The 15,535-nt window shown below is 38.5% G+C and overlaps 2 protein-coding genes across 2 annotated transcripts; one reads left to right on the top strand and one right to left on the bottom strand.

Annotated features, from left to right (window-relative positions):
* Window positions 1-9,299: 9,299 nt before the first annotated feature.
* Window positions 9,300-11,149, bottom strand: LOC130566971 (zona pellucida sperm-binding protein 4-like). Its single transcript, XM_057354809.1, has 8 exons — window positions 10,852-11,149; window positions 10,593-10,780; window positions 10,428-10,525; window positions 10,196-10,353; window positions 9,898-10,090; window positions 9,681-9,828; window positions 9,527-9,599; window positions 9,300-9,460 (listed from the first exon to the last, which is right to left on the bottom strand). The coding sequence occupies exons 1-8, from the start codon at window positions 11,138-11,140 to the stop codon at window positions 9,300-9,302; spliced, it is 1,308 nt and encodes a 435-aa protein (XP_057210792.1). The 5' UTR covers window positions 11,141-11,149.
* Window positions 11,150-12,898: 1,749 nt separating this feature from the next.
* On the top strand, window positions 12,899-14,824 carry LOC130567083 (zona pellucida sperm-binding protein 3-like). Its single transcript, XM_057354984.1, has 8 exons — window positions 12,899-13,484; window positions 13,559-13,680; window positions 13,765-13,868; window positions 13,943-14,120; window positions 14,190-14,307; window positions 14,380-14,465; window positions 14,538-14,626; window positions 14,709-14,824. The coding sequence occupies exons 1-8, from the start codon at window positions 12,906-12,908 to the stop codon at window positions 14,774-14,776; spliced, it is 1,344 nt and encodes a 447-aa protein (XP_057210967.1). The 5' UTR covers window positions 12,899-12,905; the 3' UTR covers window positions 14,777-14,824.
* The last annotated feature ends 711 nt before the right edge of the window (window positions 14,825-15,535 follow it).

Below are 15,535 nucleotides of genomic sequence, written 5' to 3'. Positions count from 1 at the left end.
ATTAAAAAATTTAATAAAATAAAATATGATACAAACACATTTTATTGTAAAGTATAAGAAGTACTTTGCACAATAGGGAAAAACAATTCAGTCAAAAGTACACAGGCAGTGCTCCAAGACTACGTTTAACTAATAAATACATACGGCTGTGTATATTAAACGACCTCAGCAGAGGTGGACAGTAACGAAGTAAATTTACCTGAGTACTGTACTTAATTACACTTTTTGAGTATCTGTACTTTACTTGAGTATTATTTTTTTGAGTACTTGCGACTTTAACTTCACTACATTTGAAAGAAAAATATCTATATATATATAGCATAATATATTTTTACTCCACTACTATGAAAAGGTCCAAAAGTAGAGTCGTTTCTATGTAGCGGGTTTTCCGGTGTGCATAATTTTTCTGGCTTGCATAGAGGGTATGCATTGACGTCACACACAGCCAATCAGAATCCAGTATTCAAACAGACCATGGTATAATGATAAAATAATTTATATTTCTTTCTTGTAATCCTTGTAATGATAAAACTGTCAATGAAAAGTATATTGAAGTCGTGGGACTAGGTCTCCCTAATGAAAAAAAGGTTTTGTGGGAAACACTTCCATATACCATTGTACACGAAATCACACTTGTCATAGGTATGTACATATAACAGTATGCATACTCATGCAATGTGATGTATTTTACAGAAATTTAATTTGACCTCTGTTCTACAGGATATTCTGAGAGAGCAGTTTTTGGAGAGACTTCTGCACAAATTACAATCTACCATAAATCAGCAACCTCTTAATCTTGATTACTTGCAGTTTATGAGTCACCATGAGCTTGTTATACTGGAATCATTTTCTGAGCAGATAGACATTCCTTCAGAGATTTTACAAGGACTGCGAAACCTTCATCACCTGGTCAGGTCTGAGATGGAAGCCACGTGTGTGCCCAGTGTGCAAGTGGAAAGAGTGGCTGGGCCGGGTCCAGGATGCCCCAAAATTGTAATTGAGAGAGAAAAACTTAAACATTTGCTGGATACACATCTGCCTGTTTCTTGTATTGCCAGATGCCTTGGTGTTTCTACAAGGACAATTCACAGAAGAATGAAAGAATTTGATCTTTCTGTGAGAGAAACATACAGCACAATCACAGATACTGAGCTGGATAATGTTATTTCAGCTATCAAGTCTCAGATGCCAAATGCTGGTTACCGCATGGTTCAGGGACATCTGGTTTCAATGGGCCTTCGTGTTCAATGGAGGAGAATGATGGCATCCATGCATAGAGTCGACGCAGTGGGTATCTTTGCACGCATCACACAACTTGGATGTGTAGTACGGAGAAGCTATTCTGTACGAGGGCCTCTTTCCTTGGTCCATATTGATACTAATCATAAACTGATCAGGTGTAGTATACTGCTCACATCTGAAGTGATATACGAGTATGTTGAAGGCATATTACACATGGCCTGATGAACATCTGAGTTTAATACATGTAGAAAATATGGGTGGTTTGAAAGTAGGGACTGGTCAAAAACAACATTAATAATTACTGTAAAATTATTTTGCCTAATATACTCTTGCCCAATTTTAACTTTTCTTGCACATTATTTTTTTACATTTTACCTACAGTATGTAGATACAGTATTGTTGTATTTGGTGGAGTGGATGGCTACTCAAGGAAGGTAACTGTTTTTAATTGATTGCTATTTTAATTAATTGTTTTTTAAAATTTCATTTTAAAAACCAATTTGGGTTGTACAGTGTCAAATCAGTTATAATTAAAACAACTAATAATATCCCTGGTCTTTTATGGGTATAATTATAGCCAGTTAGATTTAGAAATGTTTTATTGTCTCAATCCAGTTAGAAATTATGAAATTAAATGTAAATGAACATTCTGCAAGTACTTTTTATTTTGTGTTTCACATTTAAACAATACAAGGTTCATTAATAATGGCATATCATTTCAGATCATGTACCTGGATGCTGCTACTAATAATAGGGCATCAACAGCTCTTTCATTTTTTTTAAGATCTGTACAACTCCATGGCTTGCCATCAAGGTATTTTGCTCAGTTTTGATTAAAAGTGCGGAGGGATCTTAAAATTACAGTTTAATCATAATCATAAAACCAAATACATTTATTACATATATAGGACCTAAAAGCATCTTTTGTATTTATTTTTATTGATTTGTAGGGTTAGGGGAGATCAGGGAGTGGAAAATGTTGACATTGCTCATTACATGTTTGCCACACGTGGAACAGGGAGATCAAGTTTTATTTCAGGAAAAAGCGTGCACAATCAGCGTTTTTTTTGTCCCCTTTTAAACAAATGTCTTGTCTGTTTCTAAAAAATGTAAATAAATCAATTTCATTTCAGAATAGAGCGTCTTTGGCAAGACGTCTGGTGGCTGTCACAAGCAAATACTACGATGTTCTGCACTCGCTTGAGGAGGATGGACTCCTTGATATCTCAAACATTCTACATCTCTTTGGGGTGCATTACATTTTTCTTCCTCGCATTAAGGTAGACCTTCATTCCTTTATTGTGGAGGATGGAACAATCACCCTCTGCGAACAGCAGGAAATCTCACTTCTGAACAAATGTGGCTACTGGGAGATGTACAACATCTGGAAGAACAAGAGTCTTCAGGTGCCACATTTTCTATAGGCTACTGTATTTAAACTCTGGGTTTAACTTGACTATAGTTTTTTCTTTGACTCTTAATTTTTTACTAGAAAGTAAAAACATAATAAAAATATTTAAATAGTCTTAAAGCATTCATCATTTATATTAATATTTTTCATTATCTTTCAGGATCTTCAAGACCCAGGAATAGATTGGGAAAGTGCCGTACTGCAGGAAGACCCTACTGGTGCAGTTGTGGTCCCTGAAATAGAATGCCCACTTGATGAGCAAGCATTCAATGACCTACAGAGAGACATTAATCCTCTTTCCTACTCTCCTTCACATGGCCGTGACTTGTATGTCCAGTTTCTCAATAGAGTAGCTCAATAAAAAAAAAATGTTTACACATAAACACACATTTTGTTCTATTGTTTTATTTATTGTTTTTCATTATAACCATGTTGGTGAACACTTTGCAATAGCTGTCATGTAAAACAATGAACTATCTTTGGAAAAGTTTATAGACTGTTTTGTCAAGGCATGTGAATATCAAAGTACATGGATGTGCAAAATAACATAAGATTATTTTGTATGTTAATGAAACAATGCAGTATCTTCCATGACAAAGGGCATGCTGTTTCTAAAGTGCTGAATTAAACTAAACTTCTATGAACAATGTTGTTTGTGTGTACCATGCCTTAAACTCTAAAGAATCCTCCCCCATATCTAACAGCATCACTCATGATTCTTTTAAACTCCTGGTATGTGTTCATGTGTTTAACAGGAAATGTTATTATACAGGTGCAGGCACTAACAACTGGATAACACAGAGAGTGATTTCCGAGGCGTTCCATGCATTCATGATCAAAATTACAAGTTATTTTGAACTGCCTTTTCTCATCTGGAAGAATGGGGATGTGGGACTGCCCGGTCATCCACTGGAGCACCATTTGGACTGACAGGGGTTGTGTGTGACCTGGAATTAATTCTGCCTCATCACCAATCCAAGCGTCAACTTCAAAAAGTTATTAAAAATATTTTAGTTAAGCAGTGTAGCTTTAATAAGAGTAGTCTAACTTAGCTTAAAAAAGAAACAAGCTAAGGTTGTTATGTTAGAAAACAACACAAAACAGAAAATAAATCTGAACCTTACCTTCCAATTCAAGCTCCTGCAGAAAGTCTTGAAGAAAGTTAACCAGCTTCCTCTCACATCTTTCTTTCGAAGTTCCCTTTTCACTATATCGTGGTTGACAGCTCATCATAATGAAATCAGCATCTGGCTAAAGAACAACAAAAAGTGGATTTTTTTGTAGAAAGACAAGTTACAGATCACACAAGTGCTACTAAAACTAAAATACTTACTTTTGTAATCTTTCCTGGAACAAATAGTGCTTTGCATACTTCAGAGTTGGCACTCATTTGATCTACCAGGCCATATAATCACATGCCATTATGAATTTGCTGCAGAATTGGAATCAGTCTTGTTGTAGAGTGGAGGACAACAGCCCTATAAAGAAGCAAACAATGTTAACGTAAACGCGTGCACACGCACACACACACACACAAAAGCCCTATAAAGAAGCAAACAATTTTATCACACACACACGGCAATTCCTGTAAAAAAAAAAAAACACTTACCGAATTATGCTTTCTTTGTGCTCATGTGTTATCTGGTTAGTGTACCCACAACTTACAATTTCATCAAACAACGTGATTAGAGATTCTGTATCAGCGGCATTTTCAATCTGCAAATTTTAACAGTTAAAAGATGATTAGAAAGCATGTTAAAAATGTTTAGATCTGACTAACACTGAGTTGAAATGTCAGTTTACCCTACAGGATTCCAAATCCATCACATCCTCCTTAATCAGACAACTGAAGTCAACGTCTCCTGAACAGAGAAAGTTGTAGCACCACTCCCTCAGAAAAGCCAGAGCAGGTCCTCCTTGAGCAAGACTGACTGTGATTTCCCCAACGACTCTGTTTTAAAAAGAACATCCCAAGAGACAATTTATCATTAAATTACACGATCCTTCAGTACAGGGCATTAAAATAAATAAAACATTTTAAATGTTAACTTAAAAACCCACTTAAAATTCTCAGCATCAAGATCAGTTAAGGAGTACTTGGGTTTTTTCCCCTCCTGGCTCCCTGTTCCCTCAAAGAATCGGTTTCAATGCCTGAAATCATTTCTTAAAGAGCAAATTCTTATTGTTATTTGCTTCTTTATATCAATTTGCTTCATATATCAAGTTAAAATGTAAAAAAAAACTAACCAGTCAGAAACTCTTTTCTCAGAGCCCTATATCCAAAAGATCTGTGCATATTTAAAAGTGAACATATCAGTTGATTAGTGAGTGTTGCTAGAAGACACGCATAGTGTACATTTTCTTACAGAGTTGACAATGTAAATGTAACAACAAATCCATGTTTACTAATGGATAACTATTTCTCTCACAAATACTGTACTTGTTCACCAGTGGGACTTATCAACCCTCTTCTGTCTATTAAAGAAATAGTTAACTCAAAAAAAAATATTTTTGATGTGCTAAACACAAGATATGAAAGATTGGATCGAACCCGTTTTGGGTCACCATTGATTTCCATAGTAGTCTTTTGTCCTACTATAGGAGTCAATGGTGACCCAAAATGACTTGGACACAAACTTTCATTTGTGTTCAGCACAAAAACAAAATGTACATAGGTTTGCAACAACTGGAGAGTGAACTATTCCTTTAAAACTAAACAAATAATATTGACAGAGCTTGTATTTAAGGCGTGTTTCATCTATATCAAATGTGTGACTGTAAACCTAGTCATCTCCTCCTGCACTGTAGTAATGTTACTCGGCCCTGGTTCTGTCTGCCTTGATGGAGTGTTCACTGCATTGAGCAGCAATGACACCAGATTCCTCGCTGCTGATTCGATTTCTCCATGTCCCTAAATCCTTTAAATAGGTTGAAATTTCTTTAGGTATCGTTATCATCCAAATCGGAAAGTTTCATGAAAAATGTTAAGATACCACATTCCTTTGCTGCTGAGAAATGTAAAGAGTGCAAAAGATATACTTACATGACAATCAGCAAGCTTTTATCTGTTAATATTGTGGGAATATTTTTCAGATAAAAGTATGATTTAATTATCAATATAATCAATAAGTGTTTTCTTTCATTAAATCATTAAGCTGTGTGCTTTTGTCATGTGCTTTCTGTATTGCTCAGTGGAAAGTTACTGTGGCAGATGAGGTGAGACAGGATAAGTGGGGGTTGGAACCATAAATTATCTAGATCAATACACACACACACACAAAGAGTGTTTTTCACATAAAAGAAATGTTATGAATCAATCCACTGCATATGTTTTAAGTATAATCATGAGTTGTGATGTGTTTTAATGAATCATAGGATTAAGAAACAACGCTACATAATTAAAAGTATTAGATGATTAAGTGTTTTCTTTTTACTAAAAGAATGTTAAGAATGTTGGTATGTTGTCCGGCCACAGGGAACTGTTTCTAGGAGACCACTCCCCAAAAGAAACTGTCCCTGGAGAACATTCCTCAGGACTGGCGACTGACCACAGGATATACGTTTTGAGATGTTATTTTGCAGGAACTAAGAAAAAGGACTTCACGGTGATTGGTGGAAAGGGAGCAGCACTCCTTAAAAGGCAGAGGAGGAGATGCGAGCGACGTCACATACTTAATAAATATGGGTGTTTTTGAATAATTTGGGTTGTTGGCTTGTGGTGGAGAGAGGAGATCGTCTGACAACCCAAAGCTTTGTTACCTTTTACATCTGATAATAAAACTTCTGCTTAATTTTGGAGAAACGTCTCTTGCAAATTTTTGAACATGCAGGACTTCCTTAAAAGTCAAACAATATACACAGCTAATTAACAACCCGGCAACTTATTTATAAAGAATTAAAAGATAAACTTACTTGTCGCTGTGGTGTAGCGTTGCATGATCCGCCATTCTTCTAACATGTGTTTCCTCCATGAATCTCTCCCATCCAAACTGCTAGTGCATGAGATCTTGTGATTGGTTGTCAAGCCAGCCAATCATAATTTAGCAGTCTCATTGCCGATTGGCTGGAATTATGACACACTGTAACAATTGGTTGTGTTGAGCGAGCGAGCTGATGGATCACACAGACACAGCAGAACAGGCGAGTGTTTACAAACATTCAGATCAATGTTGTTTGGTTGATGCCCGTGCGATGTGCCTTTTATGTTCACAAATTGTGATTTTGGGCACGCAGAATTGTGGCACGATTCTAATGCCATATTGCTTATATTTTTGGGTGCCGTTGCCATGGTGAATCGTAATATCGGCGCTCTATTGATCATGGCTTGTCGTAGTAGTGGTGCATGTGCTTTACTCAAGGTAAGTCTACCCAGAGTTGGTAGAACTAACCCAAATCAGCTGTTCTGAAACCAAAAACTCAAAGTTTCGCATCTCGGTGTAAATCAACTCAGAGTTCACATTTTAACTCGGTGTTGGTTGAACCTCCATATTGAAACGGGCCCCTTGTACATCCTCCTAAGATGTTTATATTTTTGTCTTTTATTATTAAATTTAAAAAAGTTCAATTTATTAAAGCTGTAGCCTACTACTGCCTTCTGCCTAATTATTTACCCGTTCGTGGGTCGTCAAGGTTACAGATGTTATCCAAATGTTTTCCGACCACGCACTCGTTTAATTTTAGTAATTAATTAGTTTATGGCTCATGTGTTTTGTAATTATTCGTTTATGAAAAGTTATTAGAAAGTTGAATTGCGACAAAGTTTATCCGTTAAAACCAACTGATTAAAATGATTTTGTAAATAATTATCATGTGTTTTGTTATATCTGTGAGTTAAAAAAACATTTAAGCAATATATAATATTGTAAAGGGCAAATATACATATAAAACACAAATGTAAATAAACTGCTGAAAGCTCAATATTAATGCTTCGTATTTAAATTCTATGAATTGAAAACAAGGCACAAAATAAAAACGGTCAATTTAAGAACAAAGCAAGGTCAATGTTAATGTTATATTAGCTTTATAATAATTAACATGTTAAATTGTACATGAAAGTCGGCTGCGACTGTTTTGCGGGCTGTGCGTGGTATTCTGTCCCGTGGGCTGTGTAATATAATGCAATGTAAGTCGCTTTGGACTTGTAAAAGCATCTGCCAAATGCATAAATGCAACTAAAGTGTATTACCATTTTGTTGGGGAAAGGTGGGGCTCGGTACCCTTCCCTGCCTTGAGAAACACTGATTTAAACACTTCACACAACAGCTAGACATTTAAACTACAAAATGTAATTTTTAAAAGCTATGCACAAGTACAGTATAACCAATTTGAAAAAGTTTATGAAATTACAATAAATTATTTCTGGGTAACTTTGATTACATGAAGTTGTACATACTGCCAATGAATGTTTTTTCCCCAAAGAAAATGACAAAATGAGTAAATATATGGAGTTAATCCGAACTGATGCCAGGCTGGCATTTTGTCACATTGTATGTGAATGTAAAGTTTTGTTTAATACCAATGCCATAATGCAGTGAAATTAGTCAAAAGAACAATATTTCTGAAGCATTTCTTCACCTTAATGTTGGGGTCAACATTTACCAACAAACTTTTGAAACCAAACGTATCTCCAAAATTGAATGCAGAAGCATGAACAATGCATGACTGTACAAACTACAATTTAGATTTTTTTTTTTTAGATTTAGATTTAGATTCAATTTATTGTCATTGCACATGTACAAGTACAAGGCAACGAAATGTGACCTCTGCATTTAACCCATCCAGAGAGTAGTGAACACACGTACCCCCGGAGCAGTGGGCAGCTATCACTGCAGCGCCCGGGGAGCAAGTAGGGGTAAGGTGCCTTGCTCAAGGGCACCTCAGTTGTTACCCGCCGGCCCTGGGAATCGAACCGGCAACCTTCTGGTTATGAGTCCGACTCTCTAACCATTTACTGATTAATAAACTTTAAAACAATGCACATTGTTTGTTCATGTTAGCCAAGACAACATGAATGATCGGGAACTTGTAGTAGTTTTAACATTCAGCATCTCCAAACAAACAATTTAGGCTATTAAGCAAACATTAACTTGACCATATTAGAACTTACAGCTATACAAACATGAATTTAGATGTCACTTTAGACTGTGATAGTCACCCAAAAATAAAAACGGTCATTTACTCACCCTCGTCATTGCAAACCTGTGTGACTTTCTTCTGCAGAACAACATATTTTGAAGATTGTTGTTAACTGGCACCCATTCATTTGCATTGGTTGTGACCATACAATAGAAGTGAATGGGGGTCAGTGCTGTTCTGTTACCAACTTTGCTCATGCGTTCTGCAGTAGAAACAAAAGGTTTGAAATGACTAGGGTGACTAAATTACATCTGTTTAGGTGAACTATCACAAAGTATTCTCCACAAGACAAAAAAAAGTCTATGGCCTTGTTTTACAGTAGCCCAAAACATCTGAACTAGTTCCAAGAACAAGTTCAATTACTCCATGTTCAGACATCCCTGAAAAAAAAAAACTTGTCTGTACAGCTAAAAACCACCAGATATCAAGCGGTTTAAGAGCACATCTCTGAAGTGTCAACCTTCTGCAGTTTCCTTTAAAACCAGCTTTTTCTCTCAAGACACTTCAATTGTCATTGGGGGAAAACTCCTGAAAGTGCCACGGTGTAAACAAATGCTGACAACATGTAGAGTCTAATAACTTTATTAAAATCAGCAATGAAATTTACATCATAGAAAACACCTCCACTGGAAACCACAGTTTCTTCACTCCTTTTTCCAGCAACAGCTCTCCCTGGAACAAGAGAGTCATCGGTTTCATCTTCTATCTTTTGTACACAATCCAAAGTGAAACACCTACTTTTCCTGGCACAGCTCTGCTCACAGGAACCAGAAGCAGGGTGGCACACCGCGGTACTACAGTGAATATAGATCTGACCAACAAAGAGATCGGCTTTAGCAACAAATACAAAAAGGCAATTTAGATGATACGAAATGCTGTAAGGAAATCATACAGTCTCCTGCAGAGGGGCCAGTGATGATGGATCCACAAACGTGAACATCTTCACTACAAAGCGCTTGTAGTGGGTTGGGAACTGAAGACCAGACGAGCCAACTACAGGAACCAGTGCGGTCAGGTAACGGTCATCCTGGTAAGGACATCTAACAGAAGTGAAAGTCAGGACTCGGTCACAGCACACTATCTGGACAAATGCTTGGGATCCTACTCACCCATCAACTAGAAGATCCCACTGGGGCAGACTGAGAGGACTAGGTGTTGATGTTGCCCAACAGTGTCCCAACATCAGGACAAGATTGGGGTCAGTCCTCTCCAAAATGCGCACCTCAACATACACAGGCTCTCGCAAGACCTTTGTGATTGGATACTCTTCCTCACCGTAGTAGGACATGTACGCCTCATCTCCTGAGGATGAACACTTACAGTTACTGTCCCAGCTAGAGTTTGAGACCAGTGCTACAAGTACCACTCCCCTTGAGAAGCATTTTCTGAAGACAAGAACATAATTACCTTCTGCACAGCCTTTAGCAACACATTTGCCATTTGCCAGTCTAAGCTCCACCCTGAGGGGTCCAGGAGCAGCTACAGGTGGAGGTGGTGGAACGGTGTTGACCTCAACAACCAGAGCTTCCACAGCAGTGGCAGAATATCTACAGTGGAAGAGAAGTCTAGACAACAAACAGTGAGCTTCTTACATCAGTTCAAGGATTCACAGTCCTGAGAGAAAACACAGATAACCTACTCAAATTGACTGTCCCTTGTGATGGAGCCAAGAGGTCCAATCCCCACTTCATAGGATGAAGTCATTCTGTTCTCATACACCACATAACCATTTTCCTCCTGCAAGCCATAACACTATTGACATCAAATCTGTTCCAGACATCCAAATCACCAACAACAAACTCACCGTCATGCTCGTGCCACAGGCAGTGACTGGAAATTGGTATATGGCAAAGGAAGGTGTGGAACCAACAGGACCACAAGGTGCTTCATTTCCACTCAGCAGACGGACCGTGTCCAGACTCAGACGAGGCAAAGTAACATCTCTAGCCACTACCAACACAAACTGACCATCTCTTATACACTGGACAGTCACTGTAATGAGACAGAGGAAGTTATCAGGGAATCAGCTCGTAAGAAATATTTCATTGATCTAACACCCCTACCTGACATCCCATAATAACACTGCTGTCCATTAAAGCAACAGTTTATAGCTTCACACTCTGCACCACTGATACCAGGTTGTCCACACTGAATCTGCTCATAATCAGCTACAGTACACTTGTCAAGAGGTTCTGACTGCACCACTGGCTTCTGAAGTGGAAACTTCTGAGAAAACTGTTGTTCAGTTTGCTGGAAGACTGGAGATTGAGGCTCCTGGGGAAAATTACTAAACTGTGGAACGGCATGACAAAAAGCACAAAACCCTTCACAACTACCCACAAGACAAACCATCACTGTAGTTCCCACCATCCTGCCACAAGCAGACCCTCTAAGAGTCCTGTGGTTAGTCTTATATACTCTGTAAATCGTCAATCAGAAATTGTAGGTCCTCCTTGATCAATTAACAATGATTGTTCTCCAGACCTGCTGGTGAATTCTGTTCACTCTCAAGATTTTATATGGTCATGTTTTAACCAATCTCTACAAAAGCCAGTGAAAGTAAAGCACCCTTTCACAAATGAAAAGTTGTCAACAATTGTTTGCTGTTCATTTAAGCCAGCGTTTCTCAAAGTGTAGGGCGGGTCCCACTGGTGGGGAGTAGAGACATGACAGGTGGGACACGACAAACGGGAGGAAATTGGGTAATTTTTATTAATTCCTTTTATTTATTGACCACACACTCAAAACAAAACAACGACACATTTAAACCTTCCATAAAACAGCATCAGACTGCGAAGAAAATGTCACATGGAACCATAGTAGCCTTCGAGAATGATTTCACGTCTGAATGTTAATTGAAGGGGCACAAAAACTATAATGGGGAGAGGCAGTAGGCAGTAGCGGGTATACAATTTAGCAATGTATAGGTTTTTGAAGAATGATTATGCCAATGGGATGTTCTTTTTGTAACAGAAAAATGCTTGACAGTAAACTGCATCTTATTATTCTTTTGTCGGTATTCTGCCTATTGGTTGATGCCTCTCACGTAGATACGTTGCTCTAATATGCATTCTATTGTGGTATTAAAAACAACCTGAGAAAATCTCTTCCGTGTTGTTTTTTATGTGCTGTGTATGTTTTAAAGTGGACGTTATCTGACCACGCTCTCGTTTACATTTCACTTTCTCCTCATCTGTTTCCTTGTCAATAAAACGGCACCATTTTTAAACAACTCTTCATTTTTCGTTTGGATAATTTAATTTTAGTAATCAATTAGTTTAGGGCTTATTTATGTTTTGTAATTATTCGTTTATGAAAGGTGATAAGAAAGTTGAATTGCGCCAAAGTGTACCCGTTAAAACCACCTGATAAAAATGATCTTGTGAATAATTATCATGTATTTTGTTTATCTGTGAGTTAAAAAAAACATTTAAGCAATAATATTATGAAGGGCAAATATACATATAAAACACAAACGTAAATAAACTGCTGAAAGCTCAATATTAATGCTTTGTATTTAAAGTCTATGAATTGAAACAAGGCACATTATAAAATACGGTCAATTTAAGAACAAATCAAGGTCAATGTTAATGTTACATTAGCTTTGCAATATTTAAAAAAATGTTTAATAGTACATGAAATTCGGCTGAGACTGTTTTGCGGGCTTGCGTGGTATTCTGTTCCGTGGGCTTATGGGATATAGTCATATAGAAGTATCTGTCGCTGAGTGTTTCAGCATCTGGGTGTAACCAGTAAGCCATCCGGGAATTTCTCGCCCACTGTTTTGGGAATACAGACTTTTAGTCATACTAGTCGTTTGCCAACTGCTTTTTGCCTACTATGTAGTAGGGAAGCATGCCATTTCAGATTCAGTCTCCGTTTATAAAAATACCCGTGTGGACTAGGCCTAATTTAAAATACAAAGTACCAACATCCCGATTTCCATCTGCATAATAAATGTCCAACAACATCCACCTGTTGCATGCTGGTTAGGTAAATGAACAAGCCTAGAGTAGCATTACCCCATTCACTAGAGGGGCGGAGCCATCCTGATTTCCAGATTTATAAATCTTTATGCTGGCTTCAAATGCTTCATGGAAACTCAATTTTAGCAATAATGGGGCTGTGGCAAGTTGGAGTTGGCTTGGTGCTTGTGCTTGTAGTTGGCTTGTCTGATGCACAATGGCGAGGAAGAGCAGTTCAAACTCAGAAACCTAGTACATTTTGGCCTTGGTCACAAATGCAAGCTGCTCAGCAGAGTGAAACCAGAATGCCTCAGTTTCCCCAAACCAACAACCCCATGCTTGTGCCACAGAGATTTCCTTCTCAGTTTTCAATGCAGACTCCTGGTGTGTTTGGTGGAAAGCCTGGTCAAGATCCTCTTGGTGTTCAGTCTAAACAGCTTTTGCAGGGTCCGATGGAAAAACTGACGTGGACCTTTCCAAGACTACCAGAAGAACCTGTACAGCCAGAGATTCCTTTTGAGCTGCGGGACCCTTTGTCTCCCAATAGTGTAGGGGCTCAGTGCGGTGAGAATTCCGTGTATGTGGAAGTGATGGAGGACTTCTTTGGGACTGGAAAACTACTAATGGCTTCTGGTTTTGCACTGGGAGGCTGTGGACCAATAGGGCAGGACAATAATGCTCGAGTGCTCCTCTTTGAATCAGAACTGCATGGATGTGGCAGCATGTTAACGGTGAGAAGACTGATCCTCTTACCAAAAGTGTTTTATTTTTTATTAATTCTTGAGTAACTTTCTTGTTTCTTTAGTTGACCGAAGATGAGCTTTTTTATACCTTCTCCCTGGTCTATACTCCCCAAGAGATTTCAAATGGTGTTCCTATTGTCAGGAGTAGTGGTGCTGTGGTCAGTATTGAGTGTCACTATCCAAGGTAAGGTTCTGAGTTCAAGGTGGCTGTATACTTGTGCGTGTATTAAAAAAATTTGCGGTGACCGACTTTTTCTATAATCTACAGAATGCATAATGTGAGCAGCAATGTCCTGGTGCCCACTTGGGTACCATATGCAGCTACTAAGGTTGCAGTAGAGCAGTTGGTCTTCTCCCTCAAGCTTATGACTGGTTTGTATTATACAGCTTTTAATGTAGTTTCAACTTAATTTTGTAGACCTTATCTATTTTTTTCCTTGAAACAGATGAGTGGCAGTTTGAGAGACCTTCAAACCAGTATTTCCTGGGTGACATTGTGAATATTGAGGCCTCTGTGAAGACGTACAACCATGTACCTCTCCGTGTGTTTGTGGACAGTTGTGTAGCCACTGTGTCCCCTGACGTGAACTCTGCTCCCAGATACTCATTCATTGAGAATAATGGGTAAGCCCTGACCATTTACCCAGCCTATCCTAGAAGTGTTGCAGGGTGTTTAACTTGTTTCTTCACCAGGTGCCTGGTTGATGCCAAGTTCACTGGCTCGAGCTCTCGCTACCTGCCTCGAACTCAAACTGATAAGCTGCAGTTTCAGCTGGAGGCTTTCAGGTTCCAGCAAGTGAACAGTGGGCTGGTATGTATTTGCCTTAGTTTTGAGTACATTCTAGTGCACTGTTTGGAAACCTGAACCCTGTTGTCTTTGCAGGTCTACATCACATGCATTTTGAAGGCGGTTCCTGTAGCCACTCCAACAAATTCTGAGCAGAAGGCTTGCTCGTTCTCCCCTAATGGGTATGTTGCCCCTAGCATTCACTGGGTCAGTAGGGTGATGTTTATCATTGAGGATGTGTCTTTGTTTGGCAGGTGGGTGTCTGTGGATGAATCTGATCAGGTGTGTGGCTGCTGTGACTCAACCTGTAGCAGCAGTAGTGCAAGCGATCAGGTTCTTAGAGGTATGGGTTAACACACGGACAAACTACAAAAGATTCTGATTATGGTCTTGGAAGTTTCTTACTACTTGTCTGTTCTCCATAGATCTACGGTGGGAGCAAGCATCTGTTGGGCCCCTCAATGTGAAGGAATTTGGCTTTGGTCGACTGTAATTTGAAATGGCTATGAGGTCAAGTGATGAATAAACCCTTTTTTTTTTTAAGTGATTTATACATGGTCTATAAGTGGTCGTCCTTCAAGAAGTCTTGCATATCTCATTTACATGTTTGCCATTTTATGGTTCTGCTTTGTCACTCAAAGCCCGTTTACATTAAGCAATAATTTGGAAGAGTACTTGTTACAGGACTTTTATTGATTTTTGCTAGGTAATGCATGGTAGGTACAAAAAAGCCTGTACCTACCCAAAAATTACATATCCCTATACCCTGAGGTTAAATAGGTGACCAATAGTGTGGAAGCACTTAACGTTGTTTGTGAGCTTAACTTTGCACAATCTGCAAATTCTTCCTTAAATTAGATCTGGTTTAAGTGTTTTCCAAGGGTCAATAATGTTGACTTGAACATAAAGTTAAAATGAGGAAAGCCTATTTTAGGTGTGGAGCTGCAAAGACTCATGTAGCTTGTGAAGAAGTCTTAATGACATGGCTTCTCTAGCAGTTAATGTGACGCAATGCATAAGTGGTAAGTGGTGTTGTAATGGAAGCTAGAGTCTTTCTTGAGTGACATTGCTGAAGCATGAAGATGAATTCTTGCCACTGTACACACGGTTGCCTTTAGTATGCACATGCTATTTGATTTTTAGCTTAACTTTGTTTTGAGTTAGCCTTTAGTTTGTAGTTGGTTTTAGCAACGCCGCTGACAGCCACTGCGTTCCATTTCAAATTGTAATGTTTTGCAAGGCTGCTTGCAGT

This window comes from Triplophysa rosa, linkage group LG16, assembly GCF_024868665.1.
Source record: "Triplophysa rosa linkage group LG16, Trosa_1v2, whole genome shotgun sequence".
Classification (NCBI taxonomy): Eukaryota; Metazoa; Chordata; class Actinopteri; order Cypriniformes; family Nemacheilidae; genus Triplophysa; species Triplophysa rosa.
Note: the sequence above shows the minus strand (reverse complement) of the source record. Positions and strands in the feature narration are given on the sequence as shown.

Bases quoted from the DNA above. Each gene is read 5' to 3' on its own strand.
- LOC130567083 (XM_057354984.1), top strand. From the start codon at position 12,906: ATGGGGCTGTGGCAAGTTGGAGTTGGCTTGGTGCTTGTGCTTGTAGTT. The intron at 14,308-14,379 runs GTATGTATTTGC...TTGTCTTTGCAG, and splicing joins AGCAAGTGAACAGTGGGCTG to GTCTACATCACATGCATTTT. The intron at 14,627-14,708 runs GTATGGGTTAAC...TGTTCTCCATAG, and splicing joins AAGCGATCAGGTTCTTAGAG to ATCTACGGTGGGAGCAAGCA.
- LOC130566971 (XM_057354809.1), bottom strand. From the start codon at position 11,140: ATGGTTTGTCTTGTGGGTAGTTGTGAAGGGTTTTGTGCTTTTTGTCAT. The intron at 10,526-10,592 runs GTGAGTTTGTTG...TATGGCTTGCAG, and splicing joins CCTGTGGCACGAGCATGACG to GAGGAAAATGGTTATGTGGT. The intron at 10,091-10,195 runs GTAATTATGTTC...GTTCATCCTCAG, and splicing joins TGCTAAAGGCTGTGCAGAAG to GAGATGAGGCGTACATGTCC.